Source organism: Geospiza fortis, unplaced genomic scaffold, assembly GCF_000277835.1.
Source record: "Geospiza fortis unplaced genomic scaffold, GeoFor_1.0 scaffold41, whole genome shotgun sequence".
NCBI classification, from domain to species: Eukaryota; Metazoa; Chordata; class Aves; order Passeriformes; family Thraupidae; genus Geospiza; species Geospiza fortis.
The window spans coordinates 16,916,871-16,932,466 of NW_005054299.1; the positions used below are offsets into that span (position 1 = coordinate 16,916,871).

The 15,596-nt window shown below is 36.5% G+C and overlaps 1 protein-coding gene across 1 annotated transcript in view; it reads left to right on the plus strand.

Annotated features, from left to right (window-relative positions):
- CRIM1 (cysteine rich transmembrane BMP regulator 1) overlaps positions 1 to 15,596 on the plus strand; it is a gene marked incomplete at its 5' end in the record, with an annotated part of 172,692 nt that overhangs the window by 66,197 nt on the left and 90,899 nt on the right. Inside the window, one exon of the mRNA XM_005416241.2 lies at positions 14,838 to 15,080. Coding sequence (XP_005416298.2) covers positions 14,838 to 15,080 — 243 coding nt within the window. The remainder of the gene's footprint in view (positions 1 to 14,837; positions 15,081 to 15,596) is intronic.

Below are 15,596 nucleotides of genomic sequence, written 5' to 3' on the forward strand. Positions count from 1 at the left end.
GCGGGATGGATGGCGAGCCCGCAGTGTGCTGTGGCGGTGCGGGGTGGATGGCGAGCCCGCAGTGTGCCCTGGCGGGATGAATGGCGAGCCCGCAGTGTGCCCTGGCGGCGGCGGCCGCCAACTGCATCCCGGGCTGCGGGAGCAGCGCTTCCAGCCCGCGCACCTTCCCCGCCGCGCTGTTGCACAGCCTCGGCATCCCCCCTGCCACAGCCGTGCCTCGGCAGGAGCAGGAAAACACCGTCCACAGCCAGGAGAATTTTTGTTGTGTCTAAAGAAAAGGAAAAGGAAGAAGGGACTTGGATGCTGTCTTCAGCTGCCTCGTATTTGGTCACAGAGAAGATTTAGATAGGTGCTCACCAAGGTGCACAGTGGAAGGATGAGAAGCATCAGGTGTCAGCTGCAACAAAAAGATGCCGAATATGTGGTGGGAACTTCTCATACTGTGATCCACCCCAAGAGGAAGTGGAATTGCCATCCTCAGGGTTGTCTGAACTCACCTGGATCTGAGCAGTTGGCTAGCATAGGCTTTGCTCAGAGTAGTGGGGGGGACCAGATGACCTTATGATGTCCAGCTGGACTAGAATTACTCTGCAGTTGCCAGACTTGAAAATGACAGATCCTCACCAAAAGTGGTAGAAGGTCTCAGACTTGCCTTGAAAGTTCTGAAAGTACTTGCCATGGGGAAAATGCTAAGAAATTTGACTTAGTGGCACCATTCTTGGGAGCAGTTCTGGACTACTGAGTACCTGAAAAGGTTTGTTTTTCTGTGTATGATGTCAGTTGGAACAGATCATTTCTGTGAGATGTAAATATATCACAAGGTCATACCTATGAGGCATTAACATATCACATAACCTGATTGGTTTAGCTGCTGTCTATATCTCCTATATCTTTATTCCTAGGATGCGTTTGAGATAGGTTGCAAATTTATTTCATAGAACTCACCCTGCTGTGACAGTGGTTGGCTCTTTTACCTTTTCTAAGAAACAGCTCCATTCTCAAAAAATATGTTTTGGAGTGATTAACCAAAATGTGTTTTCTTCCATTCTTGTTTTGTTCAGAATAGCATGATTCTAGCAAACTCTCTAACTGCATATGAGTCTATAGCTTGGGGCGTAATGGTTAATTTAAAGAAGAGGAATGGATGCATCATGCTTTGGTTTAGACTGAATTTTGCCTACTGAGAACTGAGTGAACTGAAGTTTCTTTGCAAAACATCAATTCACAACTACTTGCCAGTGACTGAGTAGTGAATATGTGTCTGTATGACCTTCTTTTCAACTGCATCTAGTCAAGGATGACTACTTCAATGCAATTTTTCTATGGAAGAAAAACTTGTCCATTTTTTTCTCCAATACTCAGAATTTTTAGCCACTGTAAAGCATTTTCAGGTACATACTAAAAAGCTGGGATTTTGTTTAGTTTGAGTGCAGTGGGTTTTTTTGTACCACCTAAGAATCTTGACTGAAGAAAGGATCGTGTGTTACACAAAGCAGGATATCATATGCAGAACAAGTTCCCTTGTGCTTGTGAAGAAACTGTGTTGCTAAAAATGATGGTAAATTGGGGAGTGAAACAATCAAAATAGCTTGTCTGAATTTACTGAAACCACAAGTAGAAACTCAATCCAGTTAAATGTGGTCCTGAAACTTGGTCCTAAATCTTCTGGATTTTCTGAGTATCCTTTCTGTATATGTTATGTTTCCTTGCATTTAATACTTTGTTGTTATATAAGCGTCTCTATTCCTTTGGTCATGTTTTTGTTGATTTTCTTCTCTTTTTATGATGCATTTTTTAAACTTTAAGTCCTTTCTAAGTCAAGCAGCTAAGGCAATTTATGCTAACTGAATATTTGTTCTCAAATCTTGCCGCATAAATAATTCATTTCATAAGACAGTCTTTTTATGTTTCTTAAATGGTGCATTTACAGGTTATTTAAGTTTGTATTGTCCACTCTTATGTGATCTAGCTGTTGCTTCTTTTTGTGGCATAGTAGAAGTTGTAGCTGAACTTGACATTTACTCAGCTTAATTTTTATTTTTAAATTTTTTTTCTGAAATAGTTGGTGCTTAAATATACTTTAAAATATCCTAAAATCTACAGCATAATTCAAGAAAATTTTGTGAAATGGGAGAAGACCAGTGTATGAAAGGTGATAATTAAAATCCTGCTTCATAGGACATTAGTAGTGTGAGGTTAAGTGCAAGAGATTTATTCAACTTAACTTTTTTTCCTTTTAAGCATTCATAGATCATAGTGCATGGGGAGGGTGTGCATGTAGTAAGAAATTTGCAATGAAATTTCTAACTTTCTTCTATTGTATTTCAATTATTCTTTATTTTTATGCTGGTGAGATTCTGAAGGCATGTTTCACAAGGCATGCAGGTGACAGAATTGAATTTTTGCATCCTGTTTTGCTATTACTGATGTATCAGTATTACTTAATCTTGCCTCTCCTGCTTGGTTATATCACAGAGACTTTGGATAAATGTTAGTAAGTCTTGATCCAGGTTTCCATGAAACCAAGTTCTTACTCTGTGTTGAGAAAGTGCATTCATTGCATAGATTGAATGAAAGATTAGAGCAGAATTGTTTGATTGGCAGCGGTAATACTCAGTGGCATGCTTTGCACCTTGTTCTTTTTGTTGAAAAAAAGTTAATTTTGAGTTGTGCTAATGAAAAGTATCCTTTAAAACTCACCTCATTAATATTGTTTTTGTTAGCCATTAGCTCCTACAAGTGCTTTAACTAAAGTCCTGATTGTTTAATTTTTTTTTCATTTACTTCTGTTGCTGCTGCTTTACTTGTGAGGACTTGTGCTGTTCTCTGAAGTGTACTGTGGAGGAGATATCTTAAGTGACATGTGAGATACTTCATCTCATAATACTAGATTTTATTCTCTCTGCTTTCTTCTTCCAGCCAAATAGGGGAAAACAGTGAAATCTCTGCTTTGAGATGTGTAAGCATCAGTGGTTGTGGTATTTGATAAGGCTTTTTGGTGGCTTTTGCTTTCTGCTGTTATCTTGTTGAATGTCAGCAGGCTTTCCTGGTTAGCACTGCTCAGGTTTTGGTCACTTCTGCAATGCTTGGCCTATAGGAAGGAATAAATTGTCAGCCTTGGGATTTCTTGAATGTATTGTGTGAGTTTATAGGATCAGTGCAGTATCATGGTTGTAAGGATCATTGCATCTTTTGAGGAAAAAAATTTCTTAGTGTTTGCTAGTAACCTCAACTTCTTTCTTCTAGTTTCATTAGTCTGTTTCAAGCAAACCAAACTTTCATTTTGTTTGCAATAGCTCTCAACTAAAATTCTGGTCTTGCTGCTCACATTGCTTACCAGAGTGTGTTTGTGAGGTAGAATCCACTGTCATTGTAGCATGAGAGTGTACAGAGCCAGTCTCTTCCTTGGGGCACTCAGTAGATATTGTTTAAAATTCCATTTGCTGTCTTCCCACTCCTAGAGTTTTTCCAGGCTTGACAAGGAGTCTGTCCTCACCAAATTCAACATTGGTGTCTCTTGACTGTTTTAAAGATGCTAATAACTTTTCTGGATAATGTGCCATCTTCATACTTGACCAATTTATTAATAAGCCAGTTTATTAATGCCTTGTTTCTGGTCACGGAACCACATACTCTGTAATGTGTGCTGCAAACCTTTATATATAGAATTAATTTACACTGATGTCTCCTGTGCTGCGCACTGTACTGAGTTTGATCTAAAAATGGAATGGCTTTGGAGGTGACTGAATCCCAAACTTGTGCAAGGGGTGCCATCATGGGAATCTTGCTGGAAATAATACTGATTTGCTTCACTTGGGAAGTGCAACTGTGTCTGCATTTCCTGGCAGTAGCTTCTTTCATGTTGCATAATGTTCCATAATGGTATGTAACCTGCATTTTAGTGCTTGTAATTTTAATCTGCATTCAAGGTTTAGCCAAGCTGCCCCAAGAGATTATGCTAATCTAAAGCTCCTACATCTGAATTTCCTAGTTTGTTTTTTATCAGTTGTGTCATGGAAGTTGATGTGTAAAATGCCACAAATATGCTTTTCCTTAGTGTTTAAGAGAAAGTAAGATTTTGTGTTAAGATAGATTTTTACACAAAACAAGTGTGTTGCTGTGTATTGTACTGATGGAGATGTACAGTAGGAAAGACAGGCTGGAAAAGATGTGAAATAAGTAGCATTTGAGGTTTGCTTTGAAGAGGACATAAACAAATACGTCGATAACTTAAGAGGAAAGGTCAATGAAGAAGAAAGAGTAAGAAAAGTGGAGGGTGAAGAATCAGAAAAAATGTCTGAGCCAGGATGATTTGTGATACTTTTTGGTAGCTATAATTAAAAAAAAATTAAACAATACACTTGGGAAAAAGCAGATTATCATGCTTACAAACCTTGAGATCATTCTCCTTTAAGCTGCTCTTGGAAACGAACTTTCCAGGTGGTTAATACACAACTGTATGCTTCAAATGAGATCAGAAACTGAATCTAATTAAAGAACATTGCAGCCAACAGCATTCTGAAACTGAGAGATTATTTTTATATATTTGGCATAGGATTGTTGGGCTTTTTCCAGACTTGCTGTCTTTTGTTTGTAGGACAAGGTGTTGGCTTTCATCCAGTTTGAAACAGAGGGGTCCAAGTTTAATGGCTACTGAAGTCAGCAAAATACTTGTACTAGTGTTAACAGAAGCTTAGTACTGTGTAAACGCTGACTTTCTGCTTTTTTGTAGTTTTGACATTTAATTCCCTCTGCGGGATATTGCTGCTTTAAGGTGGAATAAGGGATGCTGCAAGAGGGTGGTGATACCTAGTAGTATTTAATAGTGGACTTGAAGCTGTATTTAATTGGTATTGTTAAATATTTTATGTATCTGCGTAGTCCTGTGCAGTGACAATCTGAGGAATAAAGACTGTGGATATTGCATGACTCTCAGTTTTTCTTAAAAGTAATCTGGCTTCTTCCATTTGGTGCAGCAGTACTGCAGAGCAGAACAAACTTCTCACACTGTGATTCCTTGTGGTCTTACTGCGTGTGAGGGCTGGTTATGAATCCATGTGCATGTGTATTGTACATGTGCCACCCCCTTCACCCCTGAGTTGTGTAGGTATTTCTGGTTAGGACACTGCATAGTTTGAAAGCAGGACGACTCAGATGATTCTCGAATTTCCAGGTGTCTGTTTATTTTTCCAATCAACTCTCAAAAACCTTTGGTCAAGCAGTTGGGTAGCTGTCTTCTCAAGCTTAAGCTGTCTGGATCTTAGAATAAAATTAAAATTTCTTGTGGTTCTTTTGTCTTGTTTCTTTTTTTCCCAATACATACTTTGTTTTTCCTTTTTTATTTGTGTGAATGACAGTTGTAAAAATGCAGAAACTAGCACTGAAAACATGTATTGCAAGCAGGAGCTTGGAATTCAGCAGAATTACTTGCGTGATTTTAGATGCTTTTTAAATTTTATTTTATCTAGTGCAAATGTTCTCTGCAGTCAAGAAAGCACAGTTTCTATTATAATTATTTATTCCATATTTTACATGGAATATGAGAAGTTGCCTTCAGTGTAAAAACCCAAGAACAGAGTGCTTAACTTCTTTTACATTGGAGTCTTCTGATAAGCTGCTTTTTTCTGCATTTTGTATTTTAAGTGTCAAATATGGCAGTTTATTAGAAGACTTTGCCTTTAGAGAAAATATAATATTTTATGTGGAATATCCACCATTTCTGTGTTAATTGAAATGCTCCTTACTAGAGTTAAGTGTCATTTCTCAGAAAAAATAGATCAGGTAAGAACCAACATCTACTTTTTCTGGAGGACTGAGCTGTTTAAATTCCTTCAGGTTGACAATTTCTCTTCTCTTTGGAAATGTTGTAAAAAGTTTGTAGAATCTCTTCACTGCAAGGCACCAATAATTTCTACATCAGAATTTGCTCTGTCAGTATAGATTTCCCCTAAAATTATAATGGCCCCTTTTTGCTTTGCTGTCATATTTCTTATTATAGATAGAGTTGTTTTCTGTTCTCCTAAGTAATGCATGGAAATGTTATTCAATAATGATGCAGGTTTTGTAAGTGATGTGTAACAAAAGAACAAAAGAAAAGTTGGCATTAAAACTCATTCTGGGGAGACAAACTTAACAGAAATGTTAAGGTAAAAGAAATAAAGGGGAAAAGCAAGAATTTTTAGAAGAGCTCTTGTTTTATGGAAAATCTTGTACAACTGAAATGTGTTGAAATTTTAAATTAGAGAGATTATTTTGAAGGGCTTAGAAAGAAGCTAACCCAGAGAAGTCAAGAGAGATGGACCATAGCGGTTGGAGTGTGAAAATGTCTTGAAACATTGAAGTGTTGGCCTTCTCCATTGAAAGTGTTCACTTTCTGTTTGCCTGAAGGAGGGAAACTGTGTAGTTTTGTAGTTTCTCTTTGTAGTTTCTGACTACTGTGGTATCTTAGGTTAGTAAAGAGAGGACTGAAATGTTGAACGCAGTTGATTTCCCTAACATCATGCATCTTGACTGTTCTTGTGAAAGAATTTTAGAAACACGTGGTTAAGCCTCTAATAAACGTACAGAGGTTAAGCTGGTAAGAGACAGAGGTTCTTTGAACATAATAACTGGGAAAACTAGTTTGCATACTAGAGTTTACTTGCCAGAAGTGTCTTAAAGCATTTAGGTCATTCTTTTACTGTGCGTGGGTTTGGGGTTGTGGGTTTTGGTGGGGCTTTTTAACATTAGCAATTATCAGCAAGAGCTAAAAGAAATCAGATACCTTAAATTTATTTGTATTAACAAAGCAAAGCACTAAGGGCAGACAGGAGTTGATTCAATTTTGCTAACAACAAAAATCGCATTTCTTTGAATATCAAACCCCTCATTTCTAAGTTAATGTTTACAAGTCTGTTGCTTTTGTTAATCAGCTCTAGAAAACTGATTGCCCTTCCTGCTGTTCAGTCTCAGTTGCTAGCTTCATACATATGTGAATTCTTATTATTTGTAAACTCATGTATGTATTTTCATTATAATTTGCATTTATTGCAAATGCAAGTGCTTTCTAAGTCCTTGTTCTGCTTATGTTTTTAGGCTTTAAAGTATCAAATTATTATTTGCTTCTTACTCAGTCTGGATGTGATTGTGGGGTAGAATAAGTTGTTTGGTGCTCTTGACATCCTGAACTGCCTCTAGAGGGTTTGTCCATTGGAAGGTATATAGTGTGTCCTCAAATTCAAATCCCTTGTCACATCAAACTGTGCCTTACAGTGCTTCTCCTTCAGTGAATATTTGTGATTATTTCTCCAGATATCAGCTAGGCTCATATTGTTTTCTTAACATGCATCAAGCAGAATTGTTCCAGATAGTTGTGCTTTATCATTACTTTGGTACTCATTCAACATTACCTTTGGTTTTGCAGCTAAATATATTCTTGCAATAAGTAATACTTTCTGTTTTACTTATATCTACTACTGGTGTACATTTTTGTAAGTCATCGAATTTTATGCAGTTTATACTCATTATAAATCTAGTATTCCCATTTTTGGTTTATTCCCAGAATGATTTGCCATTCTTCAAAGTCCTAACTCCCTAGGTGAGACCATCTCTTTAATGTTTACATACTCTTTCTTTGAAAATTCCAGTTGATTTGCCAATATAAAGATTGAGCACTAGTGGGAGTGGTACCATTCATCCAGCATAATAGGCTTTCTTATGTAAAGAAATTACAATGTACGATGTTATTCCAGCTGTGACAATATTGAATACATTTTTAAATGTTATTTTTCAATAGAGGCAACACAACTGTAAATCTGACTACAGCTATCTGCTCATTTCTCCAACTAATTTCTGAAGGATTTTCACTGCTGAAGTTTAAATGTGCATTATTTCTATTGAAGGCAGTGCAGTTAGCAGTAGAAATGGATCCTGTCCCAGGCATGGCACAGCTTCCTGTGTTCTGTGCAGTGGGCTGGGCTCAGTCCTTCATGTACAGTTCTGTCAGGTAATGTTATCCATTATTAATTTGGATTGACTTGTTGGTGTCAAGCTAATACGTATTTGTTTAAAGCAGGTTTTGAGTGAAATGGAGGAAAAGTAAAATCACTTTGGAGTTTTCAAGACATGTTTTTTTCTAAGCATAACAGAGGAATGCTGTGATCTGGGAGGTTGAACCCAAATGCAACTACTACCACCAACACTATTGGTTTTATAGAACTGGCACTTCCATTTAGATGCAGGTGTTTGACAGATCCTCAATGAGTCTGTTAACTCTTTCTTTGGAAGACATCAGTTTGGGGTCAGGATTGTTTGTGATTCTGGCGTGGTATTTTTTGGGGTCTGTTAGTTTTGAATTACCACCATTTTTTTTAATATTTCCAGTACAGGAAAAGAAACTAGTTCAAGAAATGGAATTACAAAATTGAAATAGCTTTGCTGTCTACCCAAAGGGGATTATTGTCTTCCTTGACTGTAGCTGTCTCGAGTGATATAACCCTTTTTCTGGTTATTTGGTCCTCAAAATGGGAAATCTTTGGCAAATCTGTAGTGAATACTGTGTTACAAAGATGTGTATCAATGAATGGATGTTTCTTAAAACTGCTATCTGTGAATGTCTTTTTGTGTGTGACTTTTTTAACCCAGGTTTGTTCCACGCTGTTATATTATGAGAAGATTAGGCTATAATGTGGGTGAGACAGGTTGCCCCACTGTGTAGTACATAAAATGGGGAGCACCAGAATACTGGGAAGTGTAGCAAGACTCATTTAGAAAATAGAACAGATTTTAAATAAAGTTCAGTTTTAGGTAAAAGGTCAGGCTCTTGTTCGCTTTTTTATTTGTAGCTGTTCATCCGTGTACAGTACTGTGCATAATGTATGTGTAAGTTAATCTCATTTTTTAATCTACTATAACTGCCCTTTTGATTCTTGAAAATCCCTTGGGGTATTTTGCATTCCAGTATCGATCCCTGTCTGTCTGACTGCTTCGGCTGGGTAATCATTTTTCTTGTTTATCCTTAATCCTTTTAATATTTCCTTCCTGCCACTGTATAACAGTACAGTATGCCTATTGTTTGGTATAGTCATCTCAATGATGACTGTAAGACTGTACAATAAAAGTGACTGTGTTTTAGCCTGGATTTCACAAAAATAGTTTACAGTGAAACAAAAATGCAAGGCTGAACACATGCCTTCAAAGTACGTGTGCCAACTGTAGTGCATTGCTTTGATTAGTCATACAAGATGTTCATCTTCATAAACCATATCCTATTCTGAACTGCTCAGAAAAATGAAATATTAAGCTTGCCATTTCAAAGTGCTTCTTATTCTGTGTTCTTTGTAGGGACCTAACAGAAAAAGAATGATTCCCTCCATCTCTGTGTATATCTATAAGCATATGTATTAAAAATTTGACTTTAAAGAATCAACTGTAGAACCATTTAAATATCTCAATGGAAACATTTGGACCTGAGAAATACCAATTTCTCTTCAGCCATCTCCTTCAATAAAACATTCTGCCCTTGTTTCTATGGTGACTGAGTAACAGCATCACATGAAGTTCTGACAAAATGATAAAAATTCCTCCCTGAAATGGTTTCCTGAGAAGCATGGATCTGTTCCGTTTCACCTGAAGAATGAGAAGACCCACCCATCCCTGTCAGGGCTTTTCTTCTCTGTTTCTCCCACACCAGATTATACCCTAACATCCTTTCACTGTTGTAAGCAATGTTTTAACTGCTCTGCTTTTCTCATTAAATAAACTTGGCATGTACTTTCTCTGCGTGTCAAAGCAGAGCATGCAAACATAATGAAGGAAAAGAATTTGATACAGAGGTGAAAGCAAAGTGTTTAATTTTTCTTAAGGAACTATTTTTATTTCCATGCTGCTTTGGTATTAACAAAGATGAGGAGGGCTGGGGAGTGGTTTGGCTTGGTTGTTTCTTGTTACAGCTGATCTACTTTAACAAAAGAAATGGAAAATGCCTGAGATCTAGACTTCTTATATTCAGTGACTGTCTTAAGGAAAACATATCTGACTAGTACCCAGTTTGAGTATTGCATAAAGCTTTCAGGAAGGTAAAGAAGCTGCCTTCTCTCAAAAAAAGCATTGGTTGCAACATAAGGCTTCAGTAACTTGCTATTTTACCTCCACTTTCTCCTAATAACTTTTTACAGTCATGGGAAGTATAATTTTAAAAATACATTATAGTTTTTAATATGGAAAAACTTTGTGACAAAGTTCTGGGTTTATGGTTGTGGCTTTATGATAGACACTTTCTAGAGCTAATGGAAAGAAAAAAACCCAAACCATATCTTGGTTTCTTGTTATTATTGTATTCTTTGAAAGTTGTTCTCCTCCTCATGCACTTTATAACAAGTATGCTGTGGTTGCAATGAAAACTCAGTTTGAATGTTAAGCCTCAGCTTCTGAGATGCTCAACTTCCCTGTGCACTTCTGAGATGAAAGTGAGAAATTTTTTCGAGACATCCTAACTTTTTAAGTGAATGATCCCTGTTTTAATAATAAAGCACACTGTGCATTGATCTTATTTAACTATTATTTTCAGTTATACATTGTAACTTAGGTTATACTTAATTATTTTAGAGGGTACTCTCTCATGTGCTCAATAACGGCAAGTTCTTCTTGCAGGCTCTTAACAAAAAGTAAGCCTGAACCTTCAGACCTACAGAAAGTAAAGTTGAAATGAAAAACTTCTGCCAGTAGTAATTTGTATCTAGAAATAACCCTGTTGTTGGTAAACTGAAGAACTTTATTTGAAATGATCTCTAGAACTGCCTTTTAGAGTAGTTACTAAGTTTGTTTCCAAGGCTAGAAGCCTTATCTGGAATTCATCAAAATGTTAGTTTTCCCGTCTGAATTGTGTTCAGTTTATTAAGAATGTTGTATTTCTAGCTACATTTCTGAATTTCTTAAGAAAATTGTCTGTCTCAGAATAGATAGTTTGCAAAAGCTTGATTGATCCAGACTCTTCCTTTATCTCTGTAGAGATTCTTTGTTGGCTCAGGCTGCTGAGATGTCAGGGATACCAGAACACTGGTGGTGTTTGATGAAAGGCTATAAAGAGAATGTGTCTCACATCAGAAACCTCATCAGAAAACCAACCAATATTTTCTGTTCTTTATGTTGCTATTTCAAATGCTGCTTTTTCGAACATAAAGGCAGCACTTGCAGCCAACTATGTTTTTCTTAGTGAGTTGTAGGTTATGAGTTCAAACTTTTATCAGAATGCATTCCTGAAAAGTGATTGTTCTCTTTATTAATGGTTGGAGTATTTTTTCAAAGGACGTATTGAAATGAGATTGACTCTTTAGCTATAGCAATTTTACTGTCTCCACCGGCAGTTAGGGTTGTGTGAAATTCTTCTTGCAGAGGAATTTGCACTATGGGTGAGAACAATGTGACACATGTATCTTGTGCAATCTGTTTAAGATGCCCTATTATTCAGGAATATGTATATATTTGCTGTACTAATTTGTTTCATAGTAAGTCATATATATAATCCCATGTATAGTTCTCCCTTTCCTCAAAAGCCTAATATTTTAGGTTCACCACAGTGCTTTGAAAAATTAAGTTCTCCTCTTTCTGGACACACATTATATTTATTTCTTTGTATTCTATTTATTATCAAAATGGAGTTTAAGTCCTGATGCATTGTTTGACTGTGAAGATGTTGGTCAGGATGAACCTGATCTGTGTAGTAGGCAGTAGCTTAAAACATCCAGGGGACAGGTTGGTGCTTTGTAGGGTCTGTGTCTATTTGACAGAGAGGCGATAGGCTCTTGGGAATCTACTTTGGTCTGCTGAGAAGCTGCTTTGCAACGGTCTGTCTGGCATGTAAAAGGGGCAAAGTAGCAGAAATAGCACTGCTGAGTGATTTCACAGGGTTTTCTTGTGGAATACAGCTTGGCATTACCCTGCTAGCTGTCTTTTTAGACTGTTGGTGTATTTTTAATTATTTTGTTCTTAGACGGGTTTTTTTAATGTTCCTTTTGTAAGGGGTAGAAGTGTTGGTTAATAAAGGAAAAAAGAGCTATTAAACAGTTCTTGTTTGATGAAATCTTAAATAGCTGTATATATTGGAATTAAATCAGGATTTCTGCTAAAGCAGTGACATTTATGGCTGTATTAATGTTTATAATTTATTTTGAGAACAGATGCCTTTTGAGAACAGATGCCTTTCGATGGCTTCCTCGATGAAGTAATGAAAAGGTAGAACTAGTTTAGTGTAATGGATCTCTGTGGATAGAGAAGATTTTGTCATTTGCTGAGATAACAAGAAGAAAAACCTTGAAACTTTTCTTAATGGTTGCTTAGAAATAATGTGTTTTATCCAAATTTGATGTCAAAATGAGGAGCCCACATCAGCTTTTACTGAAATGCAGTAAAACTGAACTCCCATCTTCTTCCATTGCAGTGAATTCTGGACTTGGAGAGCAGTTACACTAGCATGATGCTAGCTGATTAAAACTTTTTTAACTAACAAGTAGTAATGCTACACCTGGAGCTGCTGCTTTTTCATGTTTTAGATAAAGATGATGTTCAAAGAAACACTTTATATACTGCTGATCACACATCATTTTAGTCAGTAGCTGCTTTCCATAAAGAAAAACAACATCTAAATCAAGAAACAAATTGTGACATAGTCTGCAAAAATTTTCTTGACCTGCTTTTGACTCTGCTAGGGGGCTAGAGTTTGGGAAGCTGAAAGATAATTGTCTGTTGGTTGATCCAGCTTGGGTGAATATGTTTGACTTTCCTGTTGCTCAGTTGCATTTGTGTATTGGGAGAGGAATGTTTCAACATGTACATAGTTTGAGATGTAATTTGGAAGCACAATATTTACATGAGTATTAATAGAAGTTATTAGTAGGGTTTTGTCTGTTTATTTTTTGGGACTCTGAAGTACAAAAGTAATAGGGATGCTGGATTAAGAAGAAAACCTTTGGTTTATAAATACCTACTGGTGTTATATTACCTGGTATTAAAACATAAATATGTCTTTTGTGAGGTGGTGGTTATGTTTAAATCATTTTCTCTGAAAATGGTGCTGGCTTTATATAAGAGTCCTGTCACATCTGTAACATTTAACTCCGTTAAGCACAATACTCTAACATGGAACAGACTATCAAAAATAACTGCAAAACACTGAGTGAATATTTAATACAAAAATACTTGTCATGGTTCTCTATTTTAAATTTCTCTCTTCTATTGCTTGTGATGCTTCTTACGTGTTGATAGTGACACATCCTTGTTTTCATATCATTGCTAGGTGATCTTACTAACTCCAGCAGCAGGCTTTGCATTGGTCTTCAAAAATGATACATCTAGAGTTCTGAATAGTCTGAATTCAAACAGTTTCATGTGCATTTCTGAAAAACCTTGCCTTTTGGAAAGTTAGCCAAATTGGTCAAAAATAGTTTTTAATGTATTTGACCAATTGCATTGCTCAAATTTTATTTCTATTGAATTATATGAGCAGTCCTTAAGGATTTATATAGACACGTGTATGTGTGTAAATGCAGTCAAGTGAAAAAGAGCAGGTCAACTTTTTAAAATACTTATAATCCAAAGTTTTCATGGGAGAGATTGCATGAGGATGGGATTATCTATTAGTCATGGAAATTGGATGGTCACTGGATGCATAATGCTAGGGCACATAAAGTAATGAACATTGGGAATTTAAGGATCATCAAGAGTACAAGTGGTCTATCAAGAGCCTATCATGAGTATGTACTTTAAGGGCTGCTACTGCAACAGTTCTATCACTTCTCTGTCCATGTTGAGCAAACATGTAGTGGAAAATGAAAATAATTTTAAAAGCTTGAGTGTCAAGCCTTTTATTACATATATAAACTAAAGGCTATCAATATAATACTGAGACTAGTGTGTTATGTGTGATTTATACAGCTCTCTGCAGTGAGCCTCTCTAACCACTAATGTTCTGTCTGAACAATGTGTTTAATAAAGCAGATAAGAACCTAAACATAAGGGTAGGTTTGAAAAAAAAAATTAGTCTTAAAAATGTTATTTAAAGTTCTAGGCAAAATACATATCTAGTCAAGGCTGTTTTAAAGATAGATGAAAATAGTAGGATTTCTAACTGTAAGAAAAGAGCTATAATGCTATCTAGTAGCACATTTAGGTTAGTAATCTTTGATGGTAAGAAAAAACATAAAGTACTTGTACATGAAGGAATCATAGAATGTCCTGAGTTAGAAGGGATGCATAATGACCATCAACAAACCTCATCATTACCATAGTCAAGCCTCTTATCTCTTAGTATTCAAGCTGCTGAGGTATGTAGGAACACCACTTCTAATGTGAACATTGGGAGTGTGTACAGGAAAAATCCTCTTCTGCCAAAGTGTTCAAATTTGTTAGCTGTTGAACTTTCAACTTGTTTTTTGAATATGTGAGAGCTCAGTTCAGGTTAATAAATCAAGCATTTAAATCAGTCCATAATGGAAGGTCTTAGGAAACGGAAGGAATAGGTGTGAACATCAGGGCTGACATAATATGACAAGTTGTTTCTTAACATCCTGGCCAAATGTAAGTTCACAGCTCTACTTGAGCCTGTGTGGGTTCAACCATCACTCACGTCACACAAATTTGAAATTTTGTAAAATATTTCATAAGACACCTAGCATCTTGCAAATAACTATTGTTTTTAAAGGATATTTGGTAATAGTTGCTAAGCAGTTCAGCAACAACTGTTTCCTTTTTTTTTTGTTGCTTTGGGTGCAGGGAGAAGAGAGGGACCTTTTATCTCAGTTTATCTTCACAACTTCAGTGTTTTACTGACACGTATGGCATGATGATTTTTCTCTCCGTTTCAGAAGAGAAACCTGATTGCTCCAAGGCTCGCTGTGAGGTCCAGTTTTCTCCTCGATGTCCAGAAGATTCCATCTTGATTGAAGGCTATGCACCTCCTGGTGAATGCTGCCCACTCCCAAGCCGTTGTGTGTGTAATCCTGCAGGCTGCTTGAGGAAGGTTTGCCAACCTGGCTATTTGAATATATTGGTTTCTAAGGCATCAGGAAAGCCAGGGGAATGCTGTGATCTCTATGAATGCAAGCCAGGTAAAAGTAGATACAATGTCTTTCCCATTTTTCAATTTTTTCTGTCTGACAAGCAAAATAATCTATATAATTGCATCCAGTAAAGCCCATAGAGCTTCTAAATTCTTCTGCTTATTCTTGAATGTTACTTAATATATGTGGGCAATACCCATTAAAATAACAAAGGATAAAAATGTTATTGTAAATTTTACTTTCTTTTTTCTTTAGACATTAATTTAAACTGAGTAGCCAGGGGAAAGTAACCTAGTGAGAACATTGCATTTTTGTGAATGCCACTAGTGCAAGTGACATGCTTTATATATTGGTTAGATTATACATAGGTTTTTCGTAGTAGGAATACATTGTGTATGAACAGGGAATTAGGATTTCTGTTTCAAGCTCTTTCTAGATTATCAAGTGTTGGCCCTTAAAAACTGCAGAGCAGAAGGATTATGCGGACATACTAAAAAAGGGTACAACATTTTCAGCATTTATTCATCTTCCATTTCATGAGAACACAAATCACCCTTTCTTGTG